The sequence below is a fragment of the Mytilus californianus genome, unplaced genomic scaffold (genome assembly GCF_021869535.1).
Source record: "Mytilus californianus isolate M0D057914Y unplaced genomic scaffold, xbMytCali1.0.p SCAF_11, whole genome shotgun sequence".
Classification (NCBI taxonomy): domain Eukaryota; kingdom Metazoa; phylum Mollusca; class Bivalvia; order Mytilida; family Mytilidae; genus Mytilus; species Mytilus californianus.
In genome coordinates, this window is record NW_026262593.1 from 20,167,083 (window position 1) to 20,184,428 (window position 17,346).

A 17,346-nucleotide genomic window follows, 5' to 3' on the forward strand; every position below is an offset into this window, starting at 1 on the left:
TTTTCTATGTCTATAGATGTTTTCAAGATAATAGAAAAAACTTTATTTTACATCTATATTCTATTTTTAGCCCTGTATGTCATGTTGATTGGCAGGTGAGGTCACTGACACAATTTTTAAACTAGATACCCCAATGATAATTGTGGCCAAATTTGGTTATAATTGGCCCAGTAGTTTCAGAAGAGAAGATTTTTGTAAAAGTTAACATATGACTGAATACGACACTGGATGCAAAGGGATGAGAAAAGCTCAATAAAAAAGTTGTAAGGAATAGGTATGTTTATTCCCATGCCAGAATTAAACTCTGAATCTGCAGCATACGAAACAAACAACTTGACCAATACATAACATGATAGGCACTGTAAATATCTTTATTAAGAAGAAGAAGTATACATATACATGATATAGTAAAGCAGAATACACTTAAATAGTCCAACAAAATTTCTTAGAGGTTTAAATGTAAATAGATAAAAAATATTATGTGTTTTCAGAACAGATCTAAAACTGATAAAGTCCATTAAATAATTTAAACAACATTCTTAAATTTTTTTTGTATGTTGCCTTATTTCAAAACTTGTCTAACTATCTTGGTTATTTTTAATGATCTATATAGTAAACATAGTATATTATCTACATGAGAATCTTGAACATAATTGACTATAAATAACAAAATTCCTCTGATGATAATGTCCTTGTAACAAGGGTTGCAGAAAATAAAATACAATAGCATTATTTGAGGGGGGCTGTAGTACAAGTGTTATACATGTCAATAGCTCATGTTTAACAAAACCTCTTTAAAGGTTATAATCAATATCAGAATGTTTTTGACAAAAATCTGGGAATGCTTTAATAACTTTGAATGAAAAATGATAATCAGTTTATTTTTTTAAATTTTAAATCACAATAACTGTTTAACATACAACTTTATATATTTTTACAATAATATAAACTATTTTATACAACACATGAGAAATGACTAGATTTATATTAGCAAATAACAATTTAATTGTAAACATTTAGTGTACAAGACATCAATTGTTAACAAATTTATACAAGTTCTTATTTATGAAAAAAATAGGTATCAAGAAAAAATTTCAAGGAGGCCTCATTATGGCACTGAAATATCATTTTTATTATTTACCATCAAGTAGTAATGCCATTTTATAATAGATTCTTTTCATTAACTCAAACACCTTAAACAGGAAAATAAGTAATCGCTGCCTAAAAATCACTGAAATTTCAAACGAACAAATGAAGCACAATTATTATGTGCAATATTGATCTTTTGTAAATCTACTTTCTAAATGGCAGTTACTACTATGACATAACTTATTGCAAATATTGGCAATTGATGCAACTTCTCCTTTATAAATCCTTTAAAAATACTAAGGATTTTCTACCCAGGAATAGATCACCTTAGCTGTATTTGGCAAAAATATTCAAATTTTGGGTGGATGCTCTTAACTTCGTATTTATTTGGCCTTCTTAAATTTGTTGATTCAGCATCACTGATGAGTCTTTTGTAGACGAAATGTGCCTCTGTCGTACAAAATTTTAATCCTGGTATCTATAATGAGTTTATCTATAAATATTTGTCCCTTCAATTTGGATTTTGTACACATGAATGGGAACGATAGGAGGAATTTCAAATGGTTTGGAAAATGACTCATTAAAGTCAAACAAGGATAATAGTACATGAGGGGAAATGAATTCAAAATATTCAGCGAGATTTCTCCAAAGCATATAAAAATACATGTATCTACAAAAGTAATGACAATTCTTATAAAGGAATATAATACAGTATTCTAAACCAAGTCCAGAACAATAAATATAAATATACAACGCTTTGTTTCTCCACAACATAATCTGCTAAGGTTAATTTCCAATAATCTCAATTAAGTTTGTCATAGTTAACTTAAAAGTAACATTAATATAAAAAAAAAATTGGTACCAATGCAATACACACAAAGGTGATTTGGCATTGTTACTGGCGTGGACTAATTCGATGTTGGTGATTGGAGGTGATAACAGTCTTGATTTATGACCCTGACATATATCATCTACATTATCTCTATGCCTATATCACCCTGCTCAGTCCCTCCATTATTGTTGTATCAAGGCTTTGAGAAGTGAGCAGGCATTATCCATGATGTCACAATGTATGAGGAGAAGTTATCAGTGACGTCACAATGTGTGAGGAAAACTGTCTTTCGTCAAATGTATAACTTTCTAAGGGAGGGGGGGGGGGGGGGGGAACCAGTAATAGAACGATAGACAGATTATTGGTTTTCTACGTATAGATATCGACACAATGTGAAGCTTTTTGCTAGTCAACTGAACTCACTCGCCAAAAAGGTTCTCATTGTAGCTCATGGCAGATATTTTATGATAAAAATGGGAAGAAAACCCAATAATCTATACTTATATACAGAGACATCTTTCAGAGTGAATCACCAGAAACAACTAGCATTCACCCAATATTCACAATCAAGAGTGAATCTTTAAAGATCGATTGATTGTTCTAGTTTAACGTCACTTTCAGAATTTTAGCTATTTTAGAATTTAACCAGTTTTTATTGGAAGAGTAAGCTGGATTCCCTCTGAGAAATAAAATCAACCTTCTGCAGGAAAAGTGGCAATACTAGTCAATAAAGATGAGATTTTAATGCACCTTGCCATGAGATGAGTTCCTCAGCACTGACAGGCTAGTGATCACTATAGATGATCTATTTAGACCACTAGGCCACTGAGGCACAAATTTTAAAATAAATCATCTAATGTTTGTTGTACCTGTAGAAAATATATGGTTTCTTTATATATTTACTGAGATTACTTTTGATGAGATGTTAGAAATATATCTTCTGTGTAAAAAAAATATAAATAAACAAATAATGCTACAACTTACATGAGGGTGTGATGGGGGTTTACAGAATAGAGAATAATGGGGAAAAAACATAAACAATAGAGAAAATGGACCAAAAAAATAAAGAATAGAGAATAACAAGGTGCTAAAAAACTGGGACTATTATACTAACGGGACTGGAAACTGATCGATATGTTGAGATTACATTGCCCTGATAGCGGATTATTGATTTTTTGTTTTGATTGAAGTAGTCAATATATTAGTGTTGAAAATAAAACAGATACAGTCAAAATGGCGGCCCTTTACTTGACCCCTAAGAAAACAGAAAACAACGTGTCAAAGGTTAACAGATCATAATTAATCCTGATAAAAACAATAAGTGTGCAATAAAAACAATAAGTGTGCAATAAAAACAATGTTGACAATTTCAGTTCATAATTAATTCATATAACAAAAGTTACCCGGGTCTCATAAAAATATCATGTAGCCACATTGTTTTGAACTTTTATGAACTTCATGTTTACATCAAAATTTCAATATGGCTGTCATTTTTTTGTCATTTTGTAGTTCTGATTGTGGATACTAATGTACATATTTTCACGAAGTAATATGGTAATGTCACCTGAATACCATTACTAAGCAATATTAACCCTGATTTTAATAAAAATATTGCACACATAAAAAGGAGTAAGCAATTTTATAAGAACAGTATAATTTATTTGAGCCGTGCATGTGGGTTCTGGTTGTTATTGAGAAAGTGATTTATATTCCACTTTTCACTTTAAAAAGTGACAATAAAAATAAGCAAATCCAAACTATAACCTATCAATATGATTTTACAACAAACGGAACTCGCGTATCTCGTTTCAATCAACAGTTATAAGAAATTTTATGAATCATATACGTTTTCCCACATCGTCCCTACGCTATTATCATCCTGAAAATTTCAATCTTTATACGTCATTTTTTACACTTGAGACTGGATTTGGTGATTTATAACAACTGTCAAAGATCGAGATATCTTTTATCATTATAGTAACCATGTTTTTATTAAGGATTGTCATTTCAAATAACTATAAAATAAAAAAATAAATTACCAGAATTATAAGATCAAGGCACGCTGTCACTGTCAAAACAATATGGGTATCGATAAATAGCGCAGGTAAAGTCTCATTCTAACGACCGTGATGTTGAGTATTATTACACTGATTGGTGTAACGGTTTCCAGTCCTGTTAGTATAATAGTCCCAGTACAAAATAAAGAATAGAGAATAATGGCCAAAAAGTATAAAGAATTGAGAAAAATGGCCTAAAAAATTAAAGAATACAGAAATAAGAGACCCCCCCTCCCCCCCCCCCCCCCCCAATCCAGACCTTCTTACATACAAATAATATTTCGAGTACATATAATAAGTTTCAATTATATTAACAAATATTAAAACCAACAGGTAATATAATAAATTGTATAAATACTACAAGCACCATTTAATTTTCATGTATATCTAATTAATTATCCTGGCATTAAACTAAAATACATAATAAGCTATACAATGTAGATTATACATGAATTATATGTTTTAAAAAACTTTACAATTTCTGTAAGAACTGAAAGACATTTTGTCACTTTAATTATTATGCTTAGGAAACAATACAAAATTATACAAAGAGCCAAAAATCCTAATAAACATTATGTAGGTTCCAATGGACTATTATTTATTACATCATTCTTAATTTATTTTCTGAGAGGTAAAATCCAATACTACATGCAGGAATTTAAAAATCCTGCAAATGTCTCTGACAATTTAAAAGCTATTTTGACCAACATGATATTCTTTCCTGATCTGCTATTTATGCATTGCCAGAAAAAGTTAAACAGTTAAATCCAATGTTGATGTATTCAATTATTGTATCTTCACCTTATATCAAGTTTTATCTAATTCTAGGTTAATAATATTAAGATTAAAATGATAACTGAAAGGTTGCATGTTTATGAATTTATATATGTACAACTTAAAAATTTTAACAACCTAATTTTACAGTAATTACATGTATCCAATGAATTTTTTATGTATATCACTAAAATACAAAATTTAACATGTCACAAGAAATTACTAATAATCTCTCATGTATTTAAACTATACTGAAAATAGGAAAACATAACCCAATAAAAATGCCCGAATTATGGAGGGAAAATAAAAAAGATCTTTTATCCTGGCAGATTGTTCATAGTTTGAGAAAATATTTACATGTGTAGATTAATTCATACAAAAATCAAATCATAAAAATTCCAACTTCAGCCAATGATGTTGCTGGGTTATGATGATTTTTTTCTCTCTACATTTTAAAAATAAGTATGAAATTCATAAATTTATATTCTTGCAAATTCTAACATTATTTTTACTAATTTGTTAGGCTCTCCCAGAAAACTACAGGCAATTTTTCAAAATGTAAGAACATGTGAATGAATATTTAATGTTCACATACTTTACACTTTAATAAATCTTAGGAATCAGTGGCATATTAAGGGGTGTAGAGGGTGTAACTTTTATTGTAAAAATCAAGATTTTTTTTACTTAAATTCGTCAATAATAAGCTGTAAAAATCTGAAGAAGGGAAATAACTTCCTTAAACTAAAACAAATTCATTTTTTGGCATATTGTACTAAGTTATAAGAAAGAAAAATGAATATGCTGTGAATTTTTGTACATACCAAATTTCATTTACTGAGAACAAATTCATTTAAATAGACATTTGAATACATATGTTTGACAAATTCTGTATTGAAGTCTACTTTATGCAGTATAAGGCCAAAAGTATTTGACATCTATATTTTTTTATATATATTTCATAGCTAACTGTGCTACCCTCTTTAAATAAAGAATTATTTAAAAAAAAACAATAATAATTAATAAAAACACATTTAAGAAATAAATATTTTAACAGCATTTATGGTTGAATTTTTACAAACAAGGTGTTGAAAGACACCGATTTGTCTTAAGTGTATATCTGTTTATTTGGTAAGTTTTGTTTTCAGTTGTTTTTTGTTTTCTCCTAATGTGAACATGAAGGTTAAAATGGGATAGATTGGAAACCAAGTAAGTTATAATTTGCATTTTGTTTTGATGTAATATTTTTTTACAATTTAATTTGGTTATAATACATAAAGGTAATTGTTTATATCATCATAGAATGAAAAAGCTCCACAACTAAAATGCAAACATATATATTAATAAACCTGTGACAATTATGCTTCTATTGGTATCAAATTGATCAAAACCCAACCAGAAATGACCCTATAATAATTTTTTGAAAAGTTGAAGTTCTATATGAAATATACAGAAAAATCCCAAGTGACAAATATTCATGGTCACACACTGTATTCGGTTGGAACACTTGAATTTGTGTTTCACCTAAACAACCAAATCAACAAAAAAACCTGCAATACAAATTAAATATAAATTGTAATTAATGTCTAATATTTGACTACACTGCTGGAACTTCATCCGGATTATTGATAGATCCATAATTCTCATGTCCACCGTAGTTTATCACACCATTAGCATCCACTTGGATTTCTTCTTCTGTCATTTTCTCATTAGAAAGTCTTTCAAAGTCTGTAGCACTATAAATTCGAAACTGTATAACAAGCTGATTAAAAGTTAAGGAATATGTATAATATACTGTAAATTCAATTATTATCATATTGAGTTAATTAAGGTTAAAATGGAACAGACTGGAAATCAAGTAAGTTATTTGCATTTTGTTTTGGTGCAATATTTTATAACATGAATGAACCTATACAGCTATCAACACACATATTATATTCTGAATTTACCTTTTATTTTGTTCAACTCAGTATCATTGTAAATATCTTATCTATTAATCCTCTACACTTTGTAAAAAAATTATTAAACGTCTTATGATTCTGGCCAAATATTTTTTATATCAACTTTACTTAAAATAAGATAACTATGAAACCAGGTAGCATTTTGCATTTTTAAGTAGTCTTAATGCCATCATAGCAACAACCATCAGGACTTGAATGTAAGAAAAAAAACCAAAAGAACAAAGTCTAAGGATTGGTATTGAACAATTTCTAAACCCTAGTTATGAATACTTACAGTAAAGGGTTTATGAAATAAAGTTTGTGATTGTTGAATATACTTTGATCTACTTCATACTATATTAAAGCTGTTAAGACATTACAAGAAGAGTACAACTTCTAGATGGAGTTTTAAAGTCCTTTTCTTAGCTGTAAAACAGCCAACAATTGTGGATTTAAATAAAAGGATACAGACACATCCAACAGGACAACACCAAGACTGCCAACCAACCACGGAAGATGCATGACAATCCAGTCTGTTTCTATGGATCTAACTAAAATAGACAGTCCATAAGTCACATTACCAAGTATAGCCAACCAGAACATCATCAGAGCCAGGCCATCTGTAGACTTTCTTTTATACTGAAATAAAAAAAACATACACATCAAACTACAATGAACAAGGACAAGAATGTCCTGCCCTCTACAAGGTCCATAATTCAATGAAAAATGAGTCATCTGGTCAAGATTAGGAAAAATCCATGTTATGCAGAAAAAAAAAAATCAAAGATACCCAGTTAATATTTTGTACTCCAGAAAAGCATTTTGTTTACAAATGATTCATCAGTGATACTCGATTAAAACATTCAAAACAAATAAAGGACGAAGTTGAAGAGCATTGAAGATCCAAAATTCAAAAAAAAAAATTTCAAATACAGCTAAGGTAATCTATTCCAGAGGGTAGTAAATCCTTAGTATTTTGAACATTTCAAAGGTTTGTTAAGATTTAAGAAACCCAATCAAAAGTGCACATGCTGAAATGTCCTGCAATATTTTTGATGATCGAAATATTGAAAGTATTTAAGATAAAGGTTTTATTACAGGTATCACATATACTTTAATAACATGATCAATAATCCATATAAATTAGGTCAATGTCAGATAAACTCTGCAAGACAGATAAGTACACCTCACTATCATTCCATACCCTAAGTATAGTAGACATATTGTTTATGGTATCTGAGAAATGGATCTAACCATAAAAACTTATTGCTGAATAATGAATCATGGTCATCATACAAAATGAGACTAAGGTCAGATGAAACCTACCAGTTGGACATGTACACCTTACAATCTTTCCATACATCAAATAGTTGACTTATTCATTACAGTATCTGAAAAAGGTACCTAACCACTTAAACTTAGCGTAGACCAATATACTATAAATCTGAGGTCAAGGTTATATTAACCCTGCCAGATAGACATGTTCACTTTAAATCATTCCATACATTAAAGTTGACCTATTGCTTATAGTACCTGAGAAAAAGGCTTAACCACAAAAACTGATCTATGAAATTAGGTCAGCTGAACCCTGTCTGACAGCCATGAAGACCATGCAATGATTTAATTTATAAAATATAGTTATCAGTCACTGAACCATGAAAAAGAACTTACATTTTTATATAACTGTGCTAGTCTAGAACCTATATAAAATAAACTTGATATCACGCCTATTGCATATCCTACTTCATCTTCTAAACCCTGAAATATAAAAATGCGGCATTACTTAATCATATATCATGTGTAAATTAATACCATGCCTATTGACAACAAATTACAGAAAAAAAAATAACATATACCTGTAAAAGAGAGTCGACAGATACCAGAGGGACATTCAAACTCATAAATCGAAAATAAACTGACAACGCCATTGCTAAACAAGAGGCTCTCAAGAGCCTGAATCGCTCACCTGTAATATTTTCCTTAAATCTTTCATCAAAGATTATTTTTTCTTTTTAATATACATTAATGAGCAGCTAAAAAATTCCATTGAGATGTTCTTTGTATCTGTCATATTTTCTTCAAAAACAAAGAAATACATTTTACCCCTATGTTCCATTTGAGCCATAGTGGCTATGTTTCTTGACGTAAAGAAAATCAAATACAAAATTTATACTAGATACTCTGAAACTCATTCAGCCCAAGTTTGGCTGAAATTGATTCAGCAGTTTCAAAGGAGAAGATTTTTTAAAGTAAGCAAACTAGATGAACAAACTGTGAAAAATTGTCTTTAAAGGGCAATAACTCCTTAAGAACACATTTGACAATTTTGGTCATATAAACTTATTTGTAGATCTTACTTTGTTGAACATTTTTGCTGTTCACAGTTTATCTTTATCATTAATAATATTCAAGATAATAACCAAAAACTGTGAATTTCCTTAAACTTACCAATTTAGTGGCAGCAACCCAACAATGGACTGTTAGATTCGTCTGAAAATTTCATGGCTGATAGAACTTGGCCTAATGAACATTTTAACCTCTCATCAGATTTGCTCTAATTGCTTAAGTGTTTGAGATATATTAGCCAAAAACTTCATTTTACCCCTATGTTCTAATTTTAGCTATGGCCGCCATGTTTTTTGACAAAACAGAAAATAAAACACAATATTTATTCTAGATACCATAAGGATCATTCAGCTTAAGTTTGGTTGGAATTGGTTCAGTAGTTTCAGAGGAGAAGATTTTTTAAAGTTAGAAAACATGATAAACAAATTGTGTAAAATTGTCCTCAAAGGGCAATACTCCTTAAGGGGTCAATTGACAATTTTGGTCATATAAACTTATTTGTAGATCTTAATTTGCTGAACATATTTGCTGTTTACAGTTTATCTTTATCATTAATACTATTCAAGATAATAACCAAAAACTGCAAAATTTCCTTAAAATTACCAATTTAGTGGCAGCAACCCAACAATGGGTTATTAGATTCATCTGAAAATTTCATGGCTGATAGAACTTCACCTAATGAACACTTTTACCCATGTCAGATTTGTTCTAACTCCTTTGGTTTTTTAGATATAAGCCAAAAACTGCATTTTACCCCTAAGTTCTTTTTTTAGCCATGGTGGCCATGTTTTTTGACAAAACAGAAAATAAACCACAAACTTTATTCTAGATACCCTAAGGATCATTCAGCTTAAGTTTGGTTGGAATTGGTTCAGTGGTTTCAGAGGAGAAAATTTTTTAAAGTTAGAAAACATGATAAACATTGTGTAAAATTGTCCTTAAAGGGCAATTACTCTTTAAGGGATCAATCGACAATTTTGGTCATATAAACTTATTTGTAGATCTTACTTTGCTGAACATATTTGCTGTTTACAGTTTATCTTTATCATTAATACTATTCAAGATAATAACCAAAAACTGCAAAATTTCCTTAAAATTACAAATTTAGTGGCAGCAACCCAACAATGGGTTATTAGATTCATTTGAAAATTTCAGGGCTGATAGAACTTTACCTTAAGAACACTACCACCCCATGTCAGATTTGCTCTAACTGCTTTGGTTTTTGAGATATGAGCCAAAAACTGCATTTTACCCCTATGTTCTATTTTTAGCCATGGTGGCCATGTTTTTTGACTAAACAGAAAATAAAACACAAACTTTATTCTAGATAACCTAAGGATCATTCATCTTAAGTTTGGTTGGAATTGGTTCAGTAGTTTCAGAGGAGAAGATGTTTGAAATAGTTTACACCAGACGGACGACGACGATGACGTAGGACACCCAGTGATGGCTAAAGCTCACCGTTCCTTTGGAACGGTGAGCTTAAAAGATGAAGACAAACAACAGAACACAAAACACAACATAAAAAACTGAAGACTGAGCAACACGAACCCCACCAAAAACTGGGGGTGGGATTGTAGTTACGACATAAGGAACATATCCGTTGTCATCTGTGAAAGGGATATTCCATAACGGTCAACCAACTCGTGATGGTGTCCGTAAAACTTACAAAGGGATGATTTCAACTTCACCACTTGAAACTCTTGGTTTAATAGCTTCCTTGTGAGCAGCAACCCTCTATCAAGGAATAATGATAGGAAATACAAGCCCTGGAATATTGTATCAACTGGGAGATATATACTCAGTATGCAGGCGCTGCTGGTATGTTGCTACATAGAAATGGAAAGTTCACAATTGGGACGCTGAAATCATCTCTTTTGTCGTAAAGTTTTGTTTTCAACTGACCCTCATTGTCAATTTCTATATGTTAGTCAAGATATGAGGCAGACTAAACTGTATCTGTTGTATTCTTTATCTCAAGTTCGATGGGATAGATGCGTTCAACATAATCACCAAATTTTGAATTATTTAGTGAGAGAACATCATCTATATAGCGGAACGTAAAGTTAAAGGATACTGCTAACTTCTTTTCTTTCTTCCTAGGAAGTTCCTGTATGAAGTCAGCCTCATATGAATAAAGGAACAAGTCGGCAAGAAGAGGGGCACAGTTTGTTCCCATGGGAATGCTGATTGTTTGTTGAATAACATGTCCTCCAATATAACAAATATGTTGTCAATCAAGAAATCAAGCATCTTGATAATGTCAGTTTCAGAGAATTTTTTGTTGGAATAAGTGATTTTTTTACCTAAGACAAGATACTTGTATCTATGTTGGCCATTCTTTTTTATGAAACAAAGCAGGACCAAATTTATGACCTTTTGAAGGTTGTTTTCATTCTTAAATGATAAATTTAATTTTCCTGTTTTCTTTTTAAATTTTAGTCATTTACCTTAGCCCTGATTTAAAATATGTTGAGCTGCAACTCCCCCCCCCCCCTTTTTTTTTTAATTAACACACAGGTGGGGACAAAAGTCTTTTGCAACTCAATTATACCTTCCAAATTTTTTTCAAAATTCTATGGATGAAAGATGAATTGCATGAATGTATTTTCCTCAAAATATGACAAAAATTGCATACTGTAAATTCAGAAATTATTGCGAGGTTTTTATTTATTGCGCATTTTGATATCTGATGCATATAACGGTATGCATATTTTCCTGAAATAGCAATAATCAATCTCGCATTTATGTCCATTCTTCAAAAATCGCAATATTAAATGCACGCAATAATTTCTAAATATACAATAATTGTGAAGTTATGGATACTATACTTCCTGTTTCAAGTCTTGTCTATGTGCATCTTTGTCAATGGACATGTTCCAATATTGCAGACTAAAATATTATTCATGACTAAAATGTCTTTTTTTGTTAGACTTGCTGATATTTTTTCTGTTTACAATTTCTCTTTATCTTCTATAGTTTTTGCTCAAAACACAAAAAGGATGAACAAATTCATCTAAGGGCAATAACTCCTATAAGAAGACAACTAACAAATTTAACTACATGGATGCTGACCAATTTCCATATCTCGTCTTGCTGATCATTTTTGATTTTTATAGTTTTTTCATTATTGTTTTCAAGATAATAGGCAAAGCCACAAAAACTTAATAACAAGAGTGCACACGCTGAAATGTCTCTCCTGTTTTACTGACCATTGATTTTATGTTGAAAGTCTGAGATAAAGGTTTTACTACAAGTATCACATAAACTTAACATTTTTAAAGATCCATGACAATGACTTCAAGGTCAGATAAAAACTGCCACACAGACATGTACACCTTACAGTTATTCCATACACTAAATAAAGTTGACCCATTGCTTATGGTTATTGAAAAACAGTCAAAACACAAAAAATTAACAATGACCAATGATCCATGAAAGTGAGGCCACGGTCAGATGAAACCTGCCAGACAGACATGTACCCCTTACAATCATTCCATACACCACATATAGTTGACCTATTGCTTACAGTATTTGAAAAACAGACCAAAACACAAAATATTAACAATGACGAATGAACCATGAAATTAAGGTCAAGGTCAGATAAAACCGAACATGGCATGAATGTTCCTTATGAAGTGCTGACCAAGTGTTGATACTTTGAAACCGATCCATCATCCAAGATGGCCACCAGCTGGGGACAATGTTTAACAAAGGACCCTATGGACAATAGATACAAATGTCTTCTTTTAGAGAACCACGTACTGAATGGATTGAAACCAAACATGGCATGAATGTTCCTTATGAGGTGCTGACTAAGTGTTGTTACTTTGAAGCTGATCCTTCATCCACGATGGCCGCCAGTGGGGGGATTTCCTTTAACATAAGACCCTATGGGAAATACATACAAATGCTGACATTTACCCCTTACAATTATTCCATACACCACATATAGTTGACCTGCTGCTTGTAGTATCTGAGAAACGGACCTAATCACGTAACTTTAAACTTGATCACTGATCAATGAATTGAGGTCGAGGTCGGGTTAACCCTGTTTGACGGACATGTAGACGTTGCAAGGAACCCATATACCAAATATAGTTATCCTATTACTCAAAATAAGTGAGAAATTAACATGACAAAAAAAACTGTATTTTTTTTTTCAAGCAGTCCCTGAACCATGAAAATGAGGTCAAGGACAATGGGCATATGACAGGCGGCAACTTCGTAACATTAGGTATCTGCATACAAGGTATGAAGCATCCAGGTCTTCACCTTCTGAAATACAAAGCTTTATACAAATAGTTTACGCCACTGCCGCAGGATAGTAATACCTATGTCTCGCATTACTACGAAAAAAAAAAGGCAAGACAAAAATTGTCATTTATTGGCACTAAATCATATAAAGAGTTGACCAACAATTTCAGCAATATTGATTTATTTGTAGATCTTGTATTACTGGTTATTTTTGCTGTTTAAAGTTTCTATTGATCTATTATAGTTTTCAAGATAATAGGCAATACCACAAAAAAATGGTAAAAATTGTCAATTAAGGGCACCAAATCATATAAAGAGTCAACGATTTCAGCAATATTGATTTATTTGTAGGTCTTCTCTTGCTGATCATTTATGCATTTTCAAGGTCATAGGTAACTAGAGGCTCTCAAGAGCCTGTGTCGCTCCCCTGATCCTGAAATCATGTAAAAATAGATTAAAATCATAACAGGTACCCTAATAATGAGTGAGGCCAAATTTGGTTTTATATTGGTCCTGTAATTAAATAAAAAATCCTGGTGGCCATCTTGAACAGCAAATCGGCAACAAAGTAGCAACACTTCATCAGCACCTCATAAAAAATATTTATGCCATGTTTGGTTTCATTCCATTCAGTGCACCTCTAGAAGAAGCATTTGTATGTATTTCCCATAGGGTCTTATGTTAAAGGAAGTCCCCCCACTGGCGGCCATCGTGGATGAAGGATCAGCTTCAAAGTAACAACACTTAGTCAGCACCTCATAAGGAATATTCATGCCATGTTTGGTTTCAATCCATTCAGTACGTGGTTCTCTAAAAGAAGACATTTGTATGTATTGTCCATAGGGTCCTTTGTTAAACATTGTCCCCAGCTGGTGGCCATCTTGGATGATGGATCGGTTTCAAAGTAACAACACTTGGTCAGCACTTCATAAGGAACATTCATGCCATGTTTGGTTTCATTCCATTCAGTGGTTCTCTAAAAGAAGACATTTGTATGTATTTCCCTCAGGGTCCTATGTAAAACTAAGTCCCCCGCTGGCGGCCATCTTGGATTATGGATCGGCTTGAAAGTAACAACACTTGGTCAGCACCTCATAAGGAACATTCATGCCATGTTTGGTTTCATTCCATTCAGTGGTTCTCTAAAAGAAGACATTTGTATGTATTTCCCATAGGGTCCTATGTTAAACTAAGTCCCCCGCTGGCGGCCATCTTGGATTATGGATCAGCTACAAAGTAACAACACTTGGTCAGCACCTCATAAGGAACATTCTTGCTATGTTTGGTTTCATTCCATTCAGTGGTTCTCTAGAAGAAGTTCAAAATGTAAAATGTTAACGACGACGACGGACGAAGGACGCCAGATGTAAAATGAAAGAAGGTAGATCAACATTCTGAACATTTTTGGCCACCTGTAAGATTTTCTCTATCTATATGTATCAGTTTTCAAGATAATAGAAAAAACTTGCATTTTACCTCTATGTTCTATTCTCAGCCATTTCAGCCATGTAGGTTGGTTCCATTCTTTTTTCATGTGTATGTTTATATGGAATCAAGGATATATATTCATGTACAGTAAATACTGAAATTTTTGCTATGTTTTTATTTTTAGCAAAAATTGGGACAAGACAGGTGTTGCAAAATTAAAAACTTGCATTATAAATTTTGATAGCAGTATTGGTATGCAACTTTCATGAAAAAACTAATTAAACTTGCATTTCTGTCGATTGTCCCACAATTATAAATGCATGCAACAATTTCTTAATTTACAACATATAATTTCCGATGAAGGAATCCCTATTAGCCATATCTTACGTGAAATATTTCTACATGAAGAAGATTTCTGCCTGCGGGATGATGTTGAACTGGTAATGGTCTAGATGAAGGCAGGTATCCCTGGAATAGTCCATTCATTACCAGAAAGCCCACTGTTAGACATAATATTAAAGTTGAGGGTTGGTGCTGTTCTAAAATACAAAAAAAAAAACAAATGGTAATCATGTTAATTACATGTACTTCTTACCTGCATAACTAAGTTTTGAAAATATTCTACATGTATTACACATATAGAATTATTATATGTTTTGCAATGTGTGGTGTCACTTGTAGAGCAGGTACTACTGACCATTCTAAAGTACCAATCTTCACCAACTTCAACTCGATTTTGTTGGAGTTAATGGTGCTCAATTTTTAGTTTTCTGTGCATAGTATTTTGTTGGTTGTATGTTTCCCCCTTTCTTTTGACAAGTGTGTTGTCAGTTTTTCTCTTTCTTTTGACAAGTGTGTAGTCAGTTTTTCATGAACTTATTGCGAACCCAATGAAAGTTTTCCACAGTGCCATCTCTATCTTGACCAGGTATTTAAACTTTTGCAAGTTCACCTGTCCTATTGAATAGATACAATAGCTATTGTTCTCTGTGTAGTTTATTCTCTGGGACCTTTAAATTTCTTCTAAGAGAAATCTATCATTCATTGATTAAATTACCTGAGTAAAAAAAATTTCTTATATATAGACAAAAATACTGTTTTTATACTCATTAACTGCGTGTGATGATGTAGTTATTCAATATTAATAATATATATTTTCATTCAGTTTAATATAAACATTGATTCAATCATAAAAATTTGATTTCTGACAAAACTTTCAACATTGTTCCTTTTAAAAAAAAATTTGTTTGACATAAATAAGAACTTGAAAATAATGATGTTTCAAATTAAGATCTTCTTAAATGTATTCTATAACTAAACAAAAAAAAATCAAATTTCAATAGGAACATTGATAAAACTTTTGTTAGAAATCAACTTTTTATGATTGAATCAATGTTTATATTAAACTGAATGAAAATATATTATTAATATTGAATAAATACATCAGCACACGCAATTAATGAGTATAAAAACAGTATTTTTGTCTATATATAAGAATTTTTTTTTACACAGGTAATTTAATCAATGAATGATAGATTTCTCTTAGAAGAAATTTAAAGGTCCCAGTGAATAAACTACACAGAGAAAAATTGCTATTGTATTCATTCAATAGGACAGGTGAACTTGCAAAAGTTTAAATACCTGGTCAAGATAGAGATGGCACTGTGGAAAACTTTCATTGGGTTCGCAATAACAAAATGCTAAATTTTGTCATGTGTTACAAAGTGAGCACTAAGAAAGTATAATTATTTGTGGGGTGCAATTTTCGTGGATTTTGAGGTTCATTACACAAGTCAAGTGATTTTTACAGGATGATGAGGGAAAATTAGAAAAGAGTGGTCAAATTTTTTGAAAGGGAAATCTGTTAAATCATCAAGTTGTCTTAATATGGCTTTGAGAAAGACCAGGCAGATGCATAGAAAAATGTCATGTGATATGACTTTTTCTACCTCGAAACAGCCACTTCCAGTTTTTGCCAGTAAAGTTAGCATTTTACTAAACCTGAACACCTGTCTTTTATCTTTTCTGGCTTTCCATGTATAATGATAATAACGATCATTAAAACCATTTTCTTTATCCATTATAATCATTTACATGTACGGTACATGTTTCGCAACTTTAAAATAAAATGTAATAAATTTTATCATGCATCAATTAGAAGAAAAAATATATCCTAATTTTACAATCTGGCCGATAGAAACATGAGTCATAATAGGCAAACTGAGTACAATTCTATACAAATGTAAGACATGCACATGAATTTTTTTAACAAATAAACAAATTTATTTAAAATTAGAAATAACAAACCTTTCTTTTTCTGCTTTCTTCTCCAGACCTGATACCATACATATTGTGAAAACAAAACTAAGTCAGAGAAAACAAAATAAACTGCCAAATATATCTGAAATAGTAAATTAGCAAATTAGCAAAAAAACAAAATATTCTGTTAAATATGTCTAAAATTGACAATAAATAGCTAGTGAAAGCAAAAAAAAAGCTAAATATTTGTATCAGGGCTCATGCTAGCAGGTGACTAGGGCGAAAAAGTCGCTTTGCCCGACTGTCAAAAGCGATATCTACTTGCCCCGTTGTTCACAATACTCGTTTATTAGTCGCTTTCGCCCTG

The 17,346-nt window shown here is 31.4% G+C and overlaps 1 protein-coding gene and 1 long non-coding RNA gene across 2 annotated transcripts in view; both read right to left on the reverse strand.

Moving 5' to 3' along the window:
- Positions 1–355: 355 nt before the first annotated feature.
- On the reverse strand, positions 356–3,103 carry LOC127719706 (uncharacterized). The gene is made up of 2 exons (XR_007990459.1): positions 2,258–3,103; positions 356–2,087 (listed from the first exon to the last, which is right to left on the reverse strand). It is a non-coding gene; the product is annotated as an uncharacterized LOC127719706 (long non-coding RNA).
- A 1,892-nt stretch (positions 3,104–4,995) lies between these two features.
- LOC127719701 (lysosomal amino acid transporter 1 homolog) overlaps positions 4,996–17,346 on the reverse strand; it is a 33,518-nt gene continuing 21,167 nt past the window's right edge. Inside the window, exons 5-9 of the mRNA XM_052225938.1 lie at positions 17,028–17,121; positions 15,108–15,259; positions 8,361–8,447; positions 7,158–7,328; positions 4,996–6,511 (exon numbers count right to left, since the gene is read on the reverse strand). Of these exons, the coding sequence (XP_052081898.1) occupies positions 6,347–6,511; positions 7,158–7,328; positions 8,361–8,447; positions 15,108–15,259; positions 17,028–17,121 (669 nt within the window). The 3' untranslated portion in view covers positions 4,996–6,346. The remainder of the gene's footprint in view (positions 6,512–7,157; positions 7,329–8,360; positions 8,448–15,107; positions 15,260–17,027; positions 17,122–17,346) is intronic.